The 19,852-nt window shown below is 39.4% G+C and overlaps 2 protein-coding genes across 6 annotated transcripts; both read right to left on the minus strand.

Moving 5' to 3' along the window:
• Positions 1 to 596: 596 nt before the first annotated feature.
• LOC107732980 (basic helix-loop-helix domain-containing protein USF3-like) lies at positions 597 to 10,063 on the minus strand. Of its 2 annotated transcripts, none has more exons than XM_016544474.1 (7): positions 9,957 to 10,063; positions 9,194 to 9,279; positions 9,029 to 9,093; positions 8,409 to 8,440; positions 8,207 to 8,289; positions 8,009 to 8,105; positions 597 to 7,808 (listed from the first exon to the last, which is right to left on the minus strand). In XM_016544474.1, exons 3-7 carry the CDS (start codon positions 9,073 to 9,075, stop codon positions 976 to 978), a joined length of 7,092 nt encoding a protein of 2,363 aa, XP_016399960.1. In that variant the 5' UTR covers positions 9,076 to 9,093; positions 9,194 to 9,279; positions 9,957 to 10,063; the 3' UTR covers positions 597 to 975. The 2 variants fall into 2 exon arrangements, with proteins under 2 accessions (XP_016399960.1, XP_016399954.1); XM_016544468.1 differs by having other exon boundaries at positions 597 to 7,811.
• Positions 10,064 to 10,413: 350 nt separating this feature from the next.
• LOC107732992 (N-alpha-acetyltransferase 50-like) lies at positions 10,414 to 15,373 on the minus strand. Of its 4 annotated transcripts, none has more exons than XM_016544508.1 (5): positions 15,167 to 15,373; positions 13,151 to 13,284; positions 12,435 to 12,554; positions 12,136 to 12,202; positions 10,414 to 11,949 (listed from the first exon to the last, which is right to left on the minus strand). In XM_016544508.1, exons 1-5 carry the CDS (start codon positions 15,172 to 15,174, stop codon positions 11,772 to 11,774), a joined length of 507 nt encoding a protein of 168 aa, XP_016399994.1. In that variant the 5' UTR covers positions 15,175 to 15,373; the 3' UTR covers positions 10,414 to 11,771. The 4 variants fall into 4 exon arrangements, with proteins under 4 accessions (XP_016399994.1, XP_016399977.1, XP_016399986.1 ...); XM_016544491.1 differs by having other exon boundaries at positions 13,151 to 13,287; XM_016544500.1 differs by lacking the exon at positions 15,167 to 15,373 and adding an exon at positions 15,017 to 15,074.
• Positions 15,374 to 19,852: the final 4,479 nt, after the last annotated feature.

Below are 19,852 nucleotides of genomic sequence, written 5' to 3' on the forward strand. Positions count from 1 at the left end.
TAAACTTTTTTTTACTTTTAACCATCTGGTCTCAAGGTCATGATCCTCTCAAATTCATAGAAGTAGAATAACTAGCAAAATAACCACTGGTGTAGCTCATATTAACTAAATGCCTGAAGTGGTTCAAGCGTCCAGGGCCCTTTTGGCTTTACAGTATGTAGGTACAGTAATTGACAATATTTTCCAACCGATATATATTGTTAACCGAGTTCAGCATTTAAAAGCAGTAGTTTAAATCTAACTGACACCAAGTAATGACAAAATATTTGAAAGGTACTGACATCTGGTGGATTTAACATGCTAAAACAAGCAATCTGGAAGAAAAAAACAAGTACCTTATGCCCTCTGAATCAACAAATCACAAAAGTCAGAAACAAACCTTTAACTTAGAAACTTTAATAACTTTTCATTTTTACAAATACCTACAGACCACACATCCAATTTCATAAATAGGTGAAAGTTCTTCTGGAATGATATTCTGCAGGAAAAACATTTTAAAGATGGAAAAATATTTTTAAACATTTGAAAAACAACTGATACATTACAAACCAGCTCAGATATATCTACTGTAGCATTAAATGCAAAATTATAACCTTTTATTTGCTTTAACGTTTCATTATTGTTGCTACAAAGTAAAAGAACATACAGACATAATTTTTTTCTATTAAACAATGTGAGCTGCTCTTAAGAAAAATAAAGACAAGTTATACATCATGTAGAACCATGACAGCCCAAACTATCAGCAAACAAACAAAGCAAAAGTAACCAACCAAAGGCTAACAGACATAATGCAATATTTTACTTTGCCCCCATAGTTCCAGAGTTATCCTGACTTGGGAGTTGAGAACATTCCACGCTTTATTTGCTTTTGAGGAATTAAAAAAAGTCTTTACACCATGGCCATCCTCTACAAAACCCATGCAGTGGTGAGGGCAAAAAAATTCTGTGGTGAGGGATGAAAAACCCTATAAAACCTTAAACAGCAGAAGTCCCATCATGACCCAGGATATGACTGATGTTGTGGGCTGGCCGATTAGACTGTTTATTTGAATCTGAGGAAGTAGTGTTGGCAAGAGACAATAAAGGTGACATTGGCATAGAGGAGCCATCAGGAGGCATTGCTGTGGCAATTTCAGGGAACAAAGAGGTCAGGTTAAAGTTGGATAAATGAGGTGTGATGCCTGAAGAATTTCCAATTGGCATTGGTGTTATATCTGTGAGAAGTGGGAAGCTGGCCTGTGCAAAACCCACAGGTCGAGGGGGAGAAAGAATAGAACCAAAGCGGTTGTTCAGTGGTGCACTGCCACTCTTGTCAGTGCTTGGACTTGTAAACATCTGGTTTGAGAAATACTGTAAAGGAATCTCACTTGGAAGGCTAGGATGAGCCGCAGGGGAATATGAGGGATAAAATGAAGGTAAAGTGTTCTGAGGTTCCACAGGAAGGAGGGCTGGGTTGCGAGAGGCACTGGGCTGCGTGACTGGTGGGATGAAAGATGCATTGGCATTAATGGGAGGTGGTGGGTTCATTCCTCCTTCAGTAATGAAAGAAAAGTTAAAGTTCTGGGTAAGATCAGACACGGCACAGCGATCGGACACTAAATTGTTGTCACTACTGACCTGTGCACCATCTGCCATGAAACGCACAATGCTACTTCGTCTAGCTTCACTTCCTGTTTGTGTACGGCTAAGGATCACTCCTCCACCTGATGGATGAGGCAAAGAACTTTCTGGTTCAAAAGGATTTCCAGGTCTCAAGTTGCCTGACCGTGGTCGATCTCCTGGACGAATCTTTGTGCTTTGTGGATCTGGTCCAATATGATGGGGGCGTTGACTAACAGAGAGTGACCTGGTTGAGCCTTGAGTATGTCCTGTGTCTGAAATGCTGTGTGGTGTTGGGGGATGGGGTGGACCTGTTCTCACAGGTGGACCATGCAAATTTGCGCTGACCTGAGAAATATGGCCTTTGATGTTGTCCCCTAGACGTATGGGAGCAGCTTTCTGTGCAGGGTGCAAATTAGGGCTAGAAGATTTAGCCTGAAGTTCTCCAGCAGAGGTCCCAGGAACACAGTTGTATTCTATACTCCCTGGGGTACAGCCCTGGGCTGCCCTTTGGTGCCCATTTTGTTCAGGAATATGAGGTGCCAAAAGGCTTTGCATAAAGCTCTGGTGACATCCCTCCTGTTCTCTTGTCAATCCTGCTCCAATGTGCACACCTTGAGCAACAGGATGCGGACCTGAATATGTTCCACGTGAACGCCCATCCCCTGTAGGCCCTGCACTCATTCTAAATCCTGTTTGTGGCTGAGGACCTCTCTGGATTTGAGGTACAGACTTGCTGGACATGTCACCACTTCGAGACACTTGCACTTCAAAGTTATTTAGCTGATGCCCACTAACCAGAGCCTTGAAAGGTCCACAATCTGGTATTCTCTGGGCGTTTGCGTTATTAGCATGGTCAGGTGGTATCCTGCTCTGAGAATTATGAGTAATGTTACCTTTACCACGTGATGAATCTACATACCCTCGCAATTCTGACTGGTCCTGTGCATTGCTTCGAGGTGCTTGCAGGTGCACACCCATACGTTGTTCACCAGTAGCAGAAGTCTTGCCTATCAGAGCCTCTGCTGAGTAGCTAGAGAGACGGTGGCGCTCCTGACGTGATGAAGTGCAAGCAAGATCAGAAGAACGCGAAACAGAATTATTAGCCCGAGAGGTCAACTGCTGCTGCTCCATTGAACGAGACCCCATTAGTCTTTGCACAGCCCCATGATCCTGTCCAGATGAACGTTCTGGCTGACCCAAGTGATTGTTTTGATGTGCCCTCTGACCTGCCTGTTGGGCCTCACAGTTTTTGTCCTGTCTAGCCCCAAAGTGCTGCTGCTGAAGATGCTGATGACGTGAATGGGAATTCTGTGGTGGCATCTGCTGCTGTTGGTGTGATTGTTGCTGCTGTTGAATCTGTTGTGCTTTTTGCTGCTGTTGCTGTGATTGCTGCTGTTGATGGTGCTGTTGTTGTTGTTGATGTTGCTGGGATTGTTGTGGATGCTGCTGTTGCTGTTGTTGGTGTTGCTGAGGAGGCTGCACACCACTCTTTTCCAAATGATGTTGTTTCTGCAAACCAACATTTGGTCCGGTCTGCCCACCACGCACCACTCCTCTCTTTTTTTGCACGTGCTGGTCTTGCAGCAGGTTCCTCTGATGAATACTGTGGATCTGAGATCCTGGTTGTGTCAGGTGATGGTGAAGCTGGTAAAGGTGTCTTTGTTCTTGTTGTTGTTGATGTTTGAGGTAGGGGTTTCCACCCAAGTTCTGCCCAGATTGCGGTGTATTATGTTGTGTGTGTCCTTGATGCAGGTGAACCACACTTGGCTGAGTTTGCTCATGTGTTGGCACCTGAGTAGAGCAGTGTCCTTCTGTAGGGCGGAGCACAGTGCTCATGAAAGTATTACCAGAAAACAGAGCCCCAACACCATCAGAGTGATTTCTTGGCATAACTGCAGAAGTACTTGAGGGCATCTGACCAACCATCATTTGCACGTAATCTGGAGCCTTGATGTCCACTCTTGCAACATTCCCTGCTGGGCACGGTTTTAAACGCTTATTTGGAAGAATAAGGTCATCTTGGGCAGACCTTTTTGGCATATCCTTCTGATGACGTTCAACCATTCCAATACCAACATGGGTTCGCATCAGGGCATTCTTTAAAGGTGCATATTCATTAGGTTGAGCAGGGCCAGAACAGGTTGGGGGAACTTGTGAGGAAGACTGAGTCACCATAACAGCAGCACCTCCTGACGACGGAGCAGAAACCTGCTGTGCAAGATTGGGTGATCCTGGATAAAGTTGGTTAGAGCTTGGTCTGATGAGGTTATTAACATTAAGGCTGGTGACAGAACTAGACTGAGACTGCGAGTAAGCTATGCTCTGTGGAAGTCTGACGCCAGTAGTACTGCTGCCTAAAGGCTCAACTGGAGGAACTCGAGCAGAGACCTGAGATGAAGTTTCTGACACAGGTAAATCAGCCTGCTTTGTCAGTTTAACCTGCTGGTCAGTCACACTATCCTTGTTAGAAGGGGCTGGCTGCATTTTTGGAAGGTCCCACCCTGTGGCAGCAGTATTTGTTGGGTTGTCAACATTGCATCCTGCAGCCCTCTTGCCTGGGCTGTCCTGTTCAAATATGGCTCTTGCAGCCATTGCTAATATTTCTGCCTGCTCAGAAGTGAAGGTGAATGCGCCAAATGAACTTGAAGAGGCATTGATGTTGTGGCCTGCTGGAAGCAATGATGCAACAGAAAACCCTCTTCCACCTGAACCTCCTGCAAGAGGCGAATCAGTCTGTCTATTGGTTCCCAGTGGAGGATCAAAGGAATCATTTTCCAATGTGCATACTTGTTGTGGAGGAACTGTTTCTTTTTGAGCAAAAGCGCCTATCTCTGTCACACCCTTTTCTGGGGCACCATCAGATTGTCTATCCTTGCCAGGTTGTATGTTCATATTTGATTCAGGCAGTTTGAAGTCTGCACAATTCCCTTGGTTACTGGTTGTCATGGACATATTTATTGTGGATGGTCGCTTTAAGGACTTGAAAGGGTCCGATAACCTAGAAGTTTCTGGAAGATGAACAGGTTGTGTTGACATAGAAGTGTCTTGTCCAGGAGTTGAGGGCACAATAAATGATGTCTGATTTTGAGAAGAGTCAGTCAACTCTTCTCTTCTTGCGAACTCATCTTGAGTTTGTGAAATGGCCTGATTTGCCATGATGGAAACCATTGGCCCACCCTCCGTTGAATTAACACTGATGCCTAATGTTTGACTTGGTGTGGATATATTACTTGGTAATGGAGGCTGACAAAGGTCTGAATTAAGAGATTTACCTTTTGAATTGTTTTGGGCAGAGCTTACAGTGATCAGCGGAGGGGAACTCTCTGTAAAACTGGGTCTTGATTCTGTTGATCCGCATTCTCTACTGGTGCAAACATTACTGCTACTCACCTTATTCTGTTCAGTAGTTTCACTACAAAATGTCACACTGCATGAAGAGTTAACATGAACTTCTGATGAGGCAACTGACAAAGTTACAGCAGTATCCACAGAGCTACACTGTGATGAGAGAGCAGCACTAACCACTGAACAATTAAGCTGGGGACCAACATCTGGAGTAAAGATTTCTTTACTCAAGCTGCCACAATTTGTAGAAATAACCATGTTACCCTGAGTAGAACTTACAGTACTGACACTACTAACTGTTACATTGTCATGCAAGTGGACATCATCTATAGATTTTGCTTTAGTCTTTGAAACCTCTCCACCAGCCAATGTGGGCTTGGCAATAGATCCATTTACTGAAGGCGTGACAGAACTGTCCGCTGATTTTTCACTGGAGGAGCTGACACTAATGATTGCAGAACTACTGCAGGTGGAACTAACACTCTTTGGGGCAGGTTCTCTCTGCGTGTTAACATCATGATAAACTGTATCTTTATTTAAAGAACTAACTGAATCAACCCTTTTTGCTACAGTGGATAACTCAGAACATGTATCATTTGCAACAAATGCCTTACTCTTGACAGCAATTCTACGCAAACTTCGCCCATGTTTAGGTTCCTTTCGTTTAACCAATTTGGTTCTCCTAACTGAGTTTTGTCTGGTTTGATTTCCAGAAGTCCCACAACCTTTCTTTGGCAGAATTTTAACTGCACTGCCAGCAGCAGTTGATGGTACAGGTACAGAGGAGGGAAGAAGAGCTTCAGTAGAAGTGCTGACTTCTGAACCACACGTTGGAAGAGGTTGCACAGTAGTGTACGAAGGTGGAGTAATGGAGTATATCTGAACATTGCTTTGACTTGAGACCTTTGAAATGCTCTGACTAAGATTAGTTAGAGCACCTAAACAATTCATGGCAACATTGGAGGTGGGTTCCTCACTGGTGGGCTGAAGTATCTGAGTTACACTTTGACCAGATTGAGAGTTTCCCTTATCTGGTGACTTTGCCGGCTGCAGAACATAAACTTGTCCATTCACAGTGATAGTCTGAGGAGCTTGTGCTTGCAATTGGGTTGAGGGCCGTGGAAGAATATGTACCAACTGCTTTGTACCAGCTGCCTGCATGCTAGCTGTACAGGTAGGGTTTGAAGTGGTCGTTTGACTGGATAAAGTTGGGGTTGCAGTTGACACAATGGCAGTGTGATGACTCTGTGGTGCAGGTGTCAAAGTAGGTGCCTGAATTATGACAATGTGCTGGCAGGGTGTCTGACTAGTGACATCCTCTCTGAGAACCTGTGGTGCTGGACATGAGCCTCCCTGTTGCAGAATAACAACATGCGAGTTACTTGGAGGAGAGGAAGTCACAGCAACTGGTGTTTCCTCAGAATTCACCTGCAATAACTGCATTGTCTGTAACACTGGCAGTGTGGCAGCTTGTGGTTGAGGCACAAGGGCAGGCTGCGTTGGTGGATTTATGATTGGCTGAGCTTGAGGCACCACACTGAGATGCAGTTGAGGCACAACGGCAGACTGGGCTTGGGGCACCACTGTAGGTTGAGAATGAGGCTGGCATGGCAGAGCAGGCTGAACTGGAGTTTTAGGTTGTAGGGTGGGGTTGCAGGTGGTCATCAGAGCAGAGTTGAGTTGAGGTTTTGGTAATAATGCAGGTTGTGCCCGAACAGATGATTGTGGATGGGTCAACTGTGCTGTCTGTGTTTCAACAGGCTGATGGACCACTACAGCTTGGGATACAATGGCTGGCACTGATAAAATTGAAGACTGTTGTGCTATTGCTCTCTGAGGGCATGGCACAACTGCTGAATATATCTGAGGTCTTGGCCCAGATGGCTGAACAGGAATGCATGTTGGTGTTGGGGCTTGCAGTTGCACAGGAGCCTGTGGTTGCAAATGGATAGAAGCGGGTTCCTCAAGGTGTTTTGTCCCAGCTGAACATACAGAAAGTTGCTGAGGGTTATGTGAAATGCTGGCACCATCTGTGACGAGTGCCTGAGAGACAGGTTGAACTGTATTTCCTGCAAGCTGTAGTGTTGTCCATGTAGTCTGAGTGCTACTAGCTGCACTGGTTCTAAGAAGGGTAGAGCTTGCTGGTAAGATAGTGCTAACAGCCTGGATTTCAGTAGGTGCAGCAACAGGAACCACTGAGTTACTGATCACAACTTGAGGCAGTGAAGATAGGCTAAGCATATGCTGAAGTCTGAGAGGTGTGGTCGGACAGGTAGCAGAAGTGAGACTGGGGATTGGGTTATCTGGTTGAAGTTGTGGAGGTACTGGGGTGCTGACAACAGGCTGTGGACATACACCTTGAAGAGTAATATAATTCATTGGAGGGTTTAATCTTGGAGTAGCAGGCACCAGAGGAGAATACTGTTCCAAGACTGTAAGACATGGCTTTGATACAGCAGGAATAACAGTTGCTACAGGTATGTGGGAAGAAGCAGAGGAGACTACAACTTTATTTACTGGTGCTCCAATACCAACAGACTGACCTTTACCCAATGTAATATCACATGCAGGTTGGACAGTTACATCATTTGCCGGTTGTTTATCAAGATGAGAAACTGGATTTGGTGGAATGGAGACTTTGCTTGCGGGACAGGAGTTGTTGTCATTGGAGTAGACAATTATTCCCTTTGACATCAAGTGAGTTGGAGTGACTTTGGCTACTTTTGCACAGCGCTGCTTCCCTTTCCAGTGTATAGTGGGGTCATCCAGGAAATTGATGCCATTAGCTTTGAGGAGTTCAATATAATGAACACTTTCCTTGCGCAGGTCCTCCAGCTGGTGCCGTAAGCGCTTTATCTCTTCTGCTGCAGAGACATATTTAACACAGATGTCAAAATGAATGACTGCACATTAGCTTACAAAGAATGCATTGGCAGGCATTTAATTCAATACTTATCTTCATAAAACCATGTACCAATAAGGAATAAGTAAAATGATAATGGATCACATGTAAATGCACTTAAGTTATACAATTAACTATTGTAATTAAGTCGCCGCTCACCTTGGACTTTGTCTCCTCCATTAAGCAGCATTTCATCATTTTGTCGCTTTAGCTCAGTGATGTAACGAAAAGCCTCTCCCAGAATCATATTTTTACTCTATAAGAGTCAAGATATTACAAAGTGAAAACTCTGTAGAAACAATAAAAAAACAGCACTTTTAAAACTGTGCTTAGTTTCTAGTTCTATTACATATTTACCTGTTTTAAGGCCGGAGAGCAAGGCAAAAGTTCTCCAATCCGATTTATACCAGCATTGATTTTCTCTTTACGATGTCTTTCCACTGATGTTTAAGAGAAATAAGGAATAGCATACAAAATATTACTTTAAAAAAAATATTCATTAAATATTAAAATCAGATCAAAAACAGTTTGACTAATTTTTACCATAATGTTTTCTCACCTGCATTATGGATTTCCTTGTTTTTCTTCCGCCTAACATTTCACAGAAAATTATTAAATGATAAACAACTTGAGCTCATAAGTGAATAAAAATCAGTAAACATCAGAAAACTTCTACCTAATTAAACTGCATTCTTAATGAAATCACATAATTAAAAATGCATATACACATAATTAAAGAAAAGATTTATAAATATAAAATTGTAATGCTTTCCTATGAGAATCAGTTCATTAACATTAATGCACTGGGTATGATGACCTAACAATAAACAGCAATTTTTATAAGAACATTTATTCATGTATTAATGTTAATTTACTTTACACATTTGTTCATTGACATGTTCATTCATAATGCATTTACTAACATACATTTATACAACAATAACATTAACTTAGAATAATAAATGTTATAAAGTATAGTAAATTGTTACCTATTGCCTTTACTGCATTAAAATATTTAAATTAAAGAACATTAAAATACAGAACCTTACTGTTAAGTGTCACCCATAAAGCAAGCATAGCCCAAAAATTGTAAACTTAATAAAGGAATAATTCACTGGGTTCAATCAGAAGAACTGCCATGACATTCAATATACTATTTAAGCAGGAACTGATCAGTACCGTGGTGGTTTTGGGTTATTTGTTTGATTCTGTACTATCTCCGGCATCCTGGCACACTTTACAGCCTGTTCATACCAAAACAAATGAACAAAATCTTATTTGAAAAGAATGCAACTTAGTATATGCAAGGGGATATGCTGTGGTTGGGGGTAAATGCAAAATTACCTTCCAGCACTAAGCATGTAGCTATAATTTGTGTGAGCTCAATGTTGGAGACCATAGATACAGGCACTTATATGCTCTATAAAAAACTGCAATAAAGAGAAGGGAAAATAATTGATTTTAATTCTAGATAATGACATATATGACATAACTTTACATCAACGACTCTTGTAGGACTGTGAGACAATGCCATTGACAGCTTGCCCTCTATATTCAGCACAGACTGTCACTGACTCTTTATTTTGACATGTAGGAAGTCTTGATGCATTAAGATTAAATGAAATGAACACTATTTACTAGCAAGTCCTCAAAACAGTTAGAGGTTAGCAACACAGACAAAATATAGACTGCACCTAACTTTAGAGTATTAAATCAAAATACCAATGCATGTAAATACAGTACAAGAAAGCCACTTTGACTCGCCTGTCAGAACTAGCATGTAAAGCTCTTTAACACTGAACTGGCTAACATAGTTAGCTTGTTAGCTTTGAAATCTACACTATATCTGTGTTGAGCTCTGAGCCTGAATAGAGCAAATAAATACACCACAGACGGAGGAGAACATAGCTAACTGTACACATATTACGATGCAACTTTTTAGTTGTCTCCTTTTATATGCCCTTAAGGTACAAAGATGGCTTGAGTGGTTAACTGGCAGTGAGCTAACAAGACTGCTAACACATCACCATGGTTTTCGATTACTAACTGCATCACTAATCTCTTTAACACAACATGTCAGCAGGTCTGTCACTTTAAAAAAGCCTACCGACTGCTTGTCCATCCTTTGAGCTGACGATATCCCCGTCAAAACTTTGATCCTGAACAATTCACTCCATCTCTGACCTAGCATAAAACTGCCAGTCACAAAACAGTGAGGCGGGACTTCCGTTCTGTCCAATCATAGTGAAGACGAATGAGATTCTATCCAATCAGATCACGAATCCGTGCAGCAGGGATGCAAAGTCCCTATTGTTGATGAAGTCATCGGAAAACGCACACAACGCAGGAGACGTGAATGTTTGTTGTTAGTGGTGTCCCCAGTCTTGTGGACTTTGTAACCACAAATTAAAAAAAAAATTTTTTTTAAATAAAATAATTCTTTAAAAAAATCTCAAAATAATATATATTTTTAATAAAACAAATTTATATATAAAAAAAAGTTTATATAAAACATTGAATGCAGATTAACATTAATGTCCACAAAAATAATGAAAAACAAAAAATAATGCAAATAGTAATTTTTATTTAGAGGTTTAAAAGTCATACAATATAGAGCTCCAGAAAAAGATAAAATTTTCCAAATAAAGGAGGAACAAAAACATGCCTTTACTACAATGGAGAGGGCATGTCTCCCCTGGCATGCACTGAGTCAGGGCTTTTCCTGGGATCTGGGTCTGTAAGTCCTATAAAACAACTTGTAGAACTAACCTGTAACACTCCCACATTGTGTATGTGAAATAGGTGGTGGTCAGTGAACATCACTGAAATGTAACTGATGTATCGTGGGAGGATTTATTTCTGCTGCAGTGAGAAGCTAGGATTCAAATGTAGAAACCCTCAGGCAGGTAATGGGGGGGGGAATGAAATGTTCACATCAAAAACACTAATAAACTAACTTCAGTCCTGGTGGACTAAAAATGATTAGAGACCACATTCACTGTAAACAATGCAACCGTCAAGGCCCATAAAAAGCCATTCCTGTTTGTTATCTGAAGCCTTAGCATCTCTCCAGCAGCATTACTGCAAACCCTAGAAAAAGCCCAGACTCAATCCACAAATTTTTTTTTAAAAAGAGAGAAAAAAAAAGATGGGGATATTAAATAATGGGCTGAAAAACAAAACATTCATAAACAAGTGGAGTTTACTCCTCTTAACGTCCTCCTTACTAAAACAGTTGTACCACTCTCTTGTTCGAGGGGGCTCTACGCTCCATTTCCTCACTGGTTTAGCCTCAACTCAGACTGAGGCGGCTGACATCACAAGGAGACATTGCATCACATGCAATCCTCCAGCACTGCATATTGCCTGTATGGTGAAGCAGGAGGTCTCACCCACCAGTAGATTCCCTTGCCGTGTGTCCAAGGGCTCAGGTGGCGGGGTGATGGATTTCTGCGGATCCCACGTGCCCCTAAGACGATTCAAACAATCACTCCAAGGTTGCCAGCTGGGGCGCATCGAGTCATATTTTAAAGACTTTACCTCTTTAGTTCTACTGTTTTGTCCAAGCAAAGCTATGTCCCCTTACCTTAAACAAATCTAAAACAAATGCAAACAGTATTCTTTGAAAACATAACCTTCACCATGTCAGATCAATAAGTCGTCAGCAGCTTTTTGGAGCACTTACGGATTCTGCTTGAAAACCTCCATGTAATTTCAACTCTCTAAATTATGAAACAAAAAAAAAACAAAAAAAAAAAAAATTGAGGGGGGACTAAAGCTTTTGCACAATAAATGCAGCAAATATGTCATTGACTTTTTCTGTTTAAAATGTCCTCTGAAGAAAGTGGTGAGTGTCAACCCTGGGGCATCTGTTACAGTTCCATTTGGGGGAAGAGACCAATCTGGTGTCGCGCTTCGATCCCTAGTCGGCTTTCTGCAGCTCTACTGCTGGGGGCGCACATGGGCTGCGCAGGCTTTTCTGAAGAACGTGGGCATCTGCTGGCTCTATCCTCTTGTAATAGTTCTTTTTTGTCTCGATGATCTCAAAGCCAAATTTCTGGTAGAAGTCAATTGCAGACTCATTGCTGATCTGCACATGACTGTGGAGACATGAAAGAGAAAGCAATACCATTACTTTAGCATAGAGAAGACTCCATAAATATTCAGTCATTCATTTTGCAGCAGACTTTATATGGTTACTTGAGAATCAACATTAAACATTATGTGAATGAGACACAGATGGAGGTTTCACGACAAATAAAGCACAAGACTGTCTTAAGACTCACAGGTAAATGTTGTCAAAAGTGCCATCCTTCTCACAAATGTTCAACACATGGTTCAGCATTTTTGTTCCTTCAAACAAACATGGCAAGATAAATATCAGTAATGTGAAAATGTGCAAATAACAAAATTCAAACATCACTGCTCTAGCGGATTATACAAATCTTCATGTCAGGCATCACTCAAAGACAATAATCTGATTATGCAATTATGCATTCAATCCAAGGGAATCTGACCCCCTTTCTGCCCTTTGAAAAAAACGAGGACACACAAGCACATAAAACGTCCAAAAAAGTGATCTTACCAATGCCAAGTCTGCGGTAAGGCGCTAGGCAACCCAGGGTCATGATGTAGAGTCGCTTCTGGTTCTGAGAGTGATCCACTCTACAGCACACGGCACCAACTGCGATGTCGTTGAAATACGCTGTAAAAGGTTCACACGTTGAGCAGGAATCTATTTACACTACTGTCCAAAAGTTTGGGTCAGTAAGTTTTTTTTTTGTTTTTTTTTTGGAAAGAAATTAATACTTTTATTTAAGTATTAGGACACATTAAATTGATCAGAAGTGATGGCAAATATATTTATAATATAATATATAACAAACACAATTTAGTTCATATAACTGCTATTTTTTTACTTTCTAGTGTGTTTTTTTTAAGTGTTTTCAACTTTTTTAATAATTGAAAATCTTTTCTGAGAAACAAAATTTGCATCTTGATGATTTCTGAAGAGATCATGTGACACTGAAGACTGGAGTAATGGAGAAAATGCAGCTTTGCCATCACAGGAATAAATTACATCTTAAAATCTAATAAAATAGAAAGCAGTTATTTTAAAATATACTAATATTTGATATTACTGTTTTCACTATATGTTTGATCAAATAAATGCAGCCTTGGTGAGCATAAGAGACTTTCAAAATCATTACAATCTTACAAACCCAAACTTTTGAACAACATTTAACATTATGACTAATATCCAAAGAATCAACAGGATGTCACAGAAGCTTTGTTTCTTACCTAGCTTGGCGAGCTCTCCTACTTCAAGAACATCTTTGTAGAACTTGTCATTGTAGCTGACAGGGAAGATCACTTGGTTCAGACGCTTCAACTGTTTAATGTTGTGGGGTGTAACGTCCCCCAACTCGATCCGGCTACTAGAACAAAAGCAGAATGGTCAACTAGCTGTGCACAGATGCTACACATCAGTAAAGCATACAGTCTCTAAAAATAACACTAATACAGCTTTACTAGTAGGAATACACAATAAATTGGTACCATATCAGTTATCAGTCGATATTGGATATACAGCAGATGGATGCATGTTCATAATTTTCCCTATTTTAACATTTCATTACCTTTGGCATCATGTAACGGTCACGTTAAGTAATTTAATAACTGTAATTTTTAGAAAATCTCAAAACTAATATGCAGTTTTGTATTCTATCAAAATGTGATGACTAAATTACATTTAAAGTAACTGATTTATTTTTAGTTTCTTTTTTAATTTAGATAAAATAGTATAGAATTGTAATATCAGCCAAAATCTTTTTTTTTTTTTGCTTATTCTTTTTCTTTCTTATTTATTTTTTATTTTTTTAAATATCAATGCATCCCTATTTATTATTTTCTTTCTAGTTGGTGATATCCAAACGGTGCACTCACAAAACATTTCTTGGGTCAACTTGACAGTAAACTAGCAGTGTGTAAAGTTGGTATTTATAGGAGGTCAGCATGCTGAAGCCCAACACCAGCACAACAGCTGCTGGTCATGTGCTCACTGCTGCCACTTAAACAACCAGTATGTGGTGAGGTGACAGGAGAAAAACATAGGCCCTAAAAGTGGTTTACAGAGGATGACCATTACATTACACAACAAAACCTTGTGATTCCCAATCATCAACTAAATGCATTGCAAGCTTGAGTGGAGATAAAGTCTCCCATTTTTGGGTAAATCATGACAGTGTTAAAACTGTGGACCCCCCCCCCAAAAAAAATACACATTTTAGATGGTTCTCTAATCAAACACACTTGATTCACATCAGAGATCTGTAATGGGTGTGTCAGATAAATGTGTACTGTTGGAGGCCCTCCAAGAACAGGGTTGGGTACCACTGTGGTAAAGATGTAAATTTTAAACTGAATTTAAAGCGACACTTAAGATGAAGGGTATTTAAAAAGAATTAGACAGTCAACGCCACTTAATTTTATCTTTAAACATGGTCAAAGCAAATCACTTATGTGAGATATTAACGCATCAGTGTCATAACGCAAAATTGTCTTATACATTTATTACAATATATGTATTATTTATACGCCAAACTTCAAGTAACAACCTTCATGAAGTGTCATGTTTTCAGTATGCTATGCGGCTAAGCTCACTCCATCACGTGTGTCCCATCTTTCCACATTTACATCAAAATATTCACACATATGAAAATTAACATGATAGTAACAAGCTTTAATGGCAAACTAACGGCCTCAGGATCCACGAGAGATCATTTCATAGGAACATAAACGTGGCTGGCTAACCAAGGTAGCAACTTGAACACTGACTCAACATTTTCGGATTTAGATTCGACACACGATCCAGTTTGGCACGGACTTAAATCGTGCCATTTTTACTGGCATATGGTTTAATCTGACACTAGATTATATGAGGCATTTTAAGGCGTTTTCGGAACACGGGAGAAAAAAAGAGACGGCAATGTCTGAAGGCTGGGAGTGAAAATGCGGCGCAAATGTCTCTCCTCTACATTAAGCGCGCAGAGAGCTAGCAGCTAGCATTAGACCAACTCCACTCTGCCCCCCTGCTGGAAAAAAGAGAGAACAGAGAAGGGAAAACTTTACTTGAGATGAAAAGACCCTTCGTAGTTGTTTACTCACCCTTTCATGTTGAAGAAAACACGTTTGTTGTGAGGGATACAGGGGCAGTTGGCGGTATTTGGCACTCTGCCCCCCTGCTGGAAAAAAGAGAGAACAGAGAAGGGAAAACTTTACTTGAGATGAAAAGACCCTTCGTAGTTGTTTACTCACCCTTTCATGTTGAAGAAAACACGTTTGTTGTGAGGGATACAGGGGCAGTTGGCGGTATTTGGCAGTCTAAAGGGGAATTTGGGCAGAGTTTGGGATGTGATCCCCTCCACATGTATGCTGCTAGCACACTAGCTAAGCAGTCCGCATTTGCCTCTGTGCTGTGGCCGAAGGTTGCCAGGTCTTTTTGATTAAATCACCGCAAACAACATAAGAACCTAATTAAAAGATTTTATAGTTGTTTTGAAATATAACTCATTTACTATAATAGGTAATGTAACGTAAATAGATATAAGCACGCATTTAACCCCTGGAAAAGGGGTTAGGATTTTAAAGTTTAGGATTTTACATCAGTAACTAGTCGATGGCTGATGAAACAGAGGATTTGGCAACGCTAGTTTTGGGAGGCTGCTTCTGTCAACCTTCACCATTGACAACAAGCAACAGGAAACAGAAAAACGGGAAATTACGTTTTAAAATTTTATGCCCTGAAAATACAAGTCCTATTTTAATCCAAATAAAATAATCTGTCGACGAAATTGAATGTTTCTTGAAAAGAAAAATGTCTTTGTATCAAAGTCCCTTGGATGTAATGGCTGCTCTTGTAATCCCTGTATACATTCTAATAATATGCACAAATTAATATGATTATGAGTAAATAAAAATTAAACTGAATGAAACATTTTACTGTTTATAGTCAAGGTGTTGACTTTTACATTTAGAATAACTTAATTCAAATTACATTTAAACATTTATATTTAAACGTACATTAAAGATTTTTACACTGTATTAAATTTTACACAGTAACTACAGTGTAGTTACTTCAGTGTGGATGAAAATTCTGCCTTTGAAGTACAGATATATATCTATATCAGATATATCCCTGCTGCTGGATGGCATAACTACACAATCTGAGTGCAAATAGCATCATTCTCTATTGACGGCCATCAAGATAGTTGTTAATAAAGGGCTTTTTTTTTTTTTTTTTACAGTATATGCTTGGGACTGTGAGTATTTTTTTTATAGATTTACACATCACAAATGTATAAAAACAGTTCAATTACTGCTTTGTTTAAAATGTCTTTATGATAGCTGAAGTGTAGTTATGAAGACAATCACATTGCTGTATGGAAGCTCATATTAAAGCCAATAGCACACTACAACACTATAGGCCTAAATCATCAACCCCATTTTTAATGATTTAACCCATATTTAATAAAGACTTTTTATTTCTAATTTAAATTAATTTATTTTTTAATTAAGCATGTTACTCTTATAAAATGTTAAAACAAAAATGCATTGAAAACATGTAATCTAAAAAAATAAACACCAAAAAATCTGAGCGTCATGCATAAAATGGCAAAGTCCTATTATGGGATACATATTTTGTGTAGTAGGCACTATTGACCAGCATTGACAGGCAGTATTATATTGTATTGTATTGTATTGTAGTATAGATTTTATGCATGTGTTTTAGGTTGATTTTTGTACCTCACAAGGTAATTGTATCTCAGAAGGTAATGATGATAGTGATAGGAGTGCATCATAAAATGGCATTGTAATAATTGTAATAATATTTTATACCCTTTTAAAATCCATTTTGTAGTTGTTTATCGACCCCCAGGACCACAAGGTAACTTCGTGGAAGAATTAGATGTACTGCTCTCAACCTTTCCTGAGGATGGTACTCCCCTTGTTATGCTTGGAGACTTCAACATCCACCTAGATAAACCTCAGGCTGCAGACTTCCTCACTCTGCTTGCCTTTTTTGATCTCAACCGAGTGTCAACTACTGCTACTCACAAATCAGGCAACCAACTGGACCTTATTTACACACGACACTGCTCTACTGATCGTGTGATCAGGTAAATGTCTGACTTCAAAGGTTCACCATCAAATCTGAGGAAGCATATTGAGGTAGCAAAGTTGATTTTTCTCCCAAAAAAGTTTATTCATTACTCTTTCTGTTTTGATAGAACCATTAGCTGTGTAATATATTGACTGAATATTTTATATTGGTGGTACTTTCTGCTCCACTGCTTTACTCCACTCCACTCTTACATCTTTCTGCTTCTGCTCCACTCTTACATCTTGTTTATACACTGTCTGCCCCTTGTCTTCCAGGCCAGGCCGTACCACCCATTCTGCCCCTGGTCTTCCAGCCAGTTCTATCAAACCTTTACAATTAATCCAGAACGCAGCAGCAAGATAAATTTTAATGAGCCGAAAAGAATGCACGTCACACCTGTGTTTATCAGTTTGCACTGGCTGATAGCTGCTCACATAAAATTCAAGGCATTAATGTTTGCCTACAAAACCATCACTGGCTCTGCACCCCTTTACCTAAATTCATTACTTCAGACTTAGGCCTATGCAAGTGAACGTCGTTTTATTGTGCCATCCCAAAGAGGCACAAAATCACTTTCTCAGACTTTTAAATTAAATGTTCCCTCCTGGTGGAATGACCTGCCCAAATCAATCCCAGCAGCTGAGTCCTTAACCATCTTCAAGAAACGACTCTTTTGTTGATTTTGATTGCTTCCATTGTCCTCATTTGTAAGTCGCTTTGGATAAAAGCGTCTGCTAAATGTCTAAATGTAAATGTAAAAGAAGTTGTTGAGGACCAAGAAGGATAGAGGCAATTAGGGTGAGGGCAGTGATGAAGAATAGGTTGTTGTGGAAGTCAGGCATTTGTGATCCATACAACAACCAGAGGTCAGGAAAGATGCCAGTGTCTATTGGCATTGCTTTTCTGACAGGCAGGGATGCTCTAATGATGACTGCACACGTGTGGAATGTGTGGGGTACACTGAAAAAACTTATTGACTTTCGCTTCACTTGATAAGGTCATGTAGAAAACAAATTTTGGAAAATGATTGACTCCTAAATATATGTAAAATATAAAGTCAATTATTTTTTCAAGCTGTGAATTCACAATTAATTCCATAAATGGTTCTATATGAAATAACAATTTTAAGCTGTTAAAGGTATAATGAAACATAAAAGAAAAATTTTTTTTTAATCTTTCGATTTCTTCCATTAGTTCTTTTATTTCCTCACATTTCACATTGCCAGCTGCTCATAATGTATTTTCATTCCGTTTTTCTTTTATTTAAACTCTCTCTTTTTTGCTCTCTCACTCTTCTCTCTGAATCTTTCCATCGCTGTCTCTCCTCCTCTTTCTTTTGTCTTTCTTCTTCTCGCTCTCTCTCAGATTTCTTTCTCAGTTCCTCTTGTTTTTCTCTCAATTGTTCCTCATGTCTCTCTTTTCTCTTTCTGTCCTCTTCCTCTCGTTCTTTCATCTGTCTTTTCTTTTCCTCTTCCCATTCTCTCTGCTGTTGTTTAATGTTCTCTTGAATCTCCTTTTTGTCATTTTCATGATCTTTTATTCCTCTTTCCCATCTCTGTCTCTCTTCCTCTTCCTCCCATTTCCTCTTTTGTTCCTCCAAACGTCTCCTTTTAGTTTCCTTTTCCTGTTTCTTTCTTAATTCTTCAATTTCACGGTTTTGCTCATCTTTAAGCTTTTGTTGATCTTGTTCATATTTCTCTTCTCTCTTTTTATCCTCCTCTTCTTTTTCTTTTTGCTGCTTTTCATGCAGCGACCTCTGGTTTTCCATCCCTCTCTGCATCTCTTCAACTTTTTGGTCATGTTCAATTTTTTGTTGTTTTTCTTCAACTGATCGTTTTTGTCCTACACCTCTCGCCTTTTCGGCTCTGCCTTTTCTTTCTCTTCAAACTGTTTTCTGAGTCTCCTCTTTTTCTCTGAGCTGGTTCTCCATTTTCATTCTTTCCTCATCTGAATTTATTTTCTCTTTCTCCAGTCTCTCCATCATGTTTTCCATTTCCATGTAATATTTTGCCTGTATTTCTCTCTCTTTTTCTTTGAGGATTTCTTCCATTCTCTTTTTAATAGACATCTCTGCGTCCTCCAAACATGGTGTTTGTGAAATATTGCCCCTTATTAGATTTTTTCACTTCTTCTGTTGTATTAAAAAGCAGAGTAACTTGTGTGTGATCTTCCTTGTCTCTGTTATTAAAAACAAAAATCTGTTTCCACAGTCCCTGATCAATTTCTTGAATTTTGCATTTTTACTTTTCTCTACATATTCTTCTATTGTTTGTTGTATCAGGTCATCACCTCTAGTGAATAGCACAATGCTATTTGTATATTTCCATTTCCAGTCTTTCCAATCAGCACAGTTCTTAAAAAGCCTGAATCTAATGGTGCAACTTCACCTGAAATGAACAATTATAGAATTTGAACAAATTGAATACTTAAGAAGTTAACTACTTTACCACAATTACATAACAACGACTAACACCACATGCAAATTATCATGGCATACAAGTGCATCATTTTGAGAAATTATAATTAATAAAAACTTGAACGTGACATTACATTTGTATGCATTTGTTTTCTTTTCATGGTCTAATCTAATCACGCCTCTCCTGTTGCCAGCTAGCACATCACTGATAGAACACTGATGAGAATACTGCTTCTGAATAAATAATAGTTAACCCGCAATAAATTCCTTCTTTCTCTTTGGACAAGTAAATTTTTAGGGCTTTTTACAAGTAAAGGACCAGTATAATGATCATTACATTGAAAAAAAAAAAAAAAAGATGCACTGTAAATTAAGGGTCATTACTTTTCAGAGTATTTGTATGAAATGCTTTTGCATTTCATGT

Source organism: Sinocyclocheilus rhinocerous, unplaced genomic scaffold (genome assembly GCF_001515625.1).
Source record: "Sinocyclocheilus rhinocerous isolate Xijiao unplaced genomic scaffold, SAMN03320098_v1.1 scaffold1245, whole genome shotgun sequence".
Taxonomy (NCBI): Eukaryota; Metazoa; Chordata; class Actinopteri; order Cypriniformes; family Cyprinidae; genus Sinocyclocheilus; species Sinocyclocheilus rhinocerous.

Excerpts from the sequence above, each read along its gene's own strand:
- LOC107732992 (XM_016544491.1), bottom strand. Across the intron at positions 12,555-13,150 it reads AGGAGAGCTCGCCAAGCTAG|CGTATTTCAACGACATCGCA; the intron begins GTAAGAAACAAA and ends AACCTTTTACAG. Across the intron at positions 12,203-12,434 it reads TTACCGCAGACTTGGCATTG|GAACAAAAATGCTGAACCAT; the intron begins GTAAGATCACTT and ends GTTTGTTTGAAG.
- LOC107732980 (XM_016544468.1), bottom strand. The coding sequence starts at position 9,075 with ATGCCGGAGATAGTACAGAATCAAACAAATAACCCAAAACCACCACG. Across the intron at positions 8,290-8,408 it reads CAAGGAAATCCATAATGCAG|TGGAAAGACATCGTAAAGAG; the intron begins GTGAGAAAACAT and ends CTTAAACATCAG. Across the intron at positions 7,812-8,008 it reads TGGAGGAGACAAAGTCCAAG|CAGAAGAGATAAAGCGCTTA; the intron begins GTGAGCGGCGAC and ends ATGTCTCTGCAG.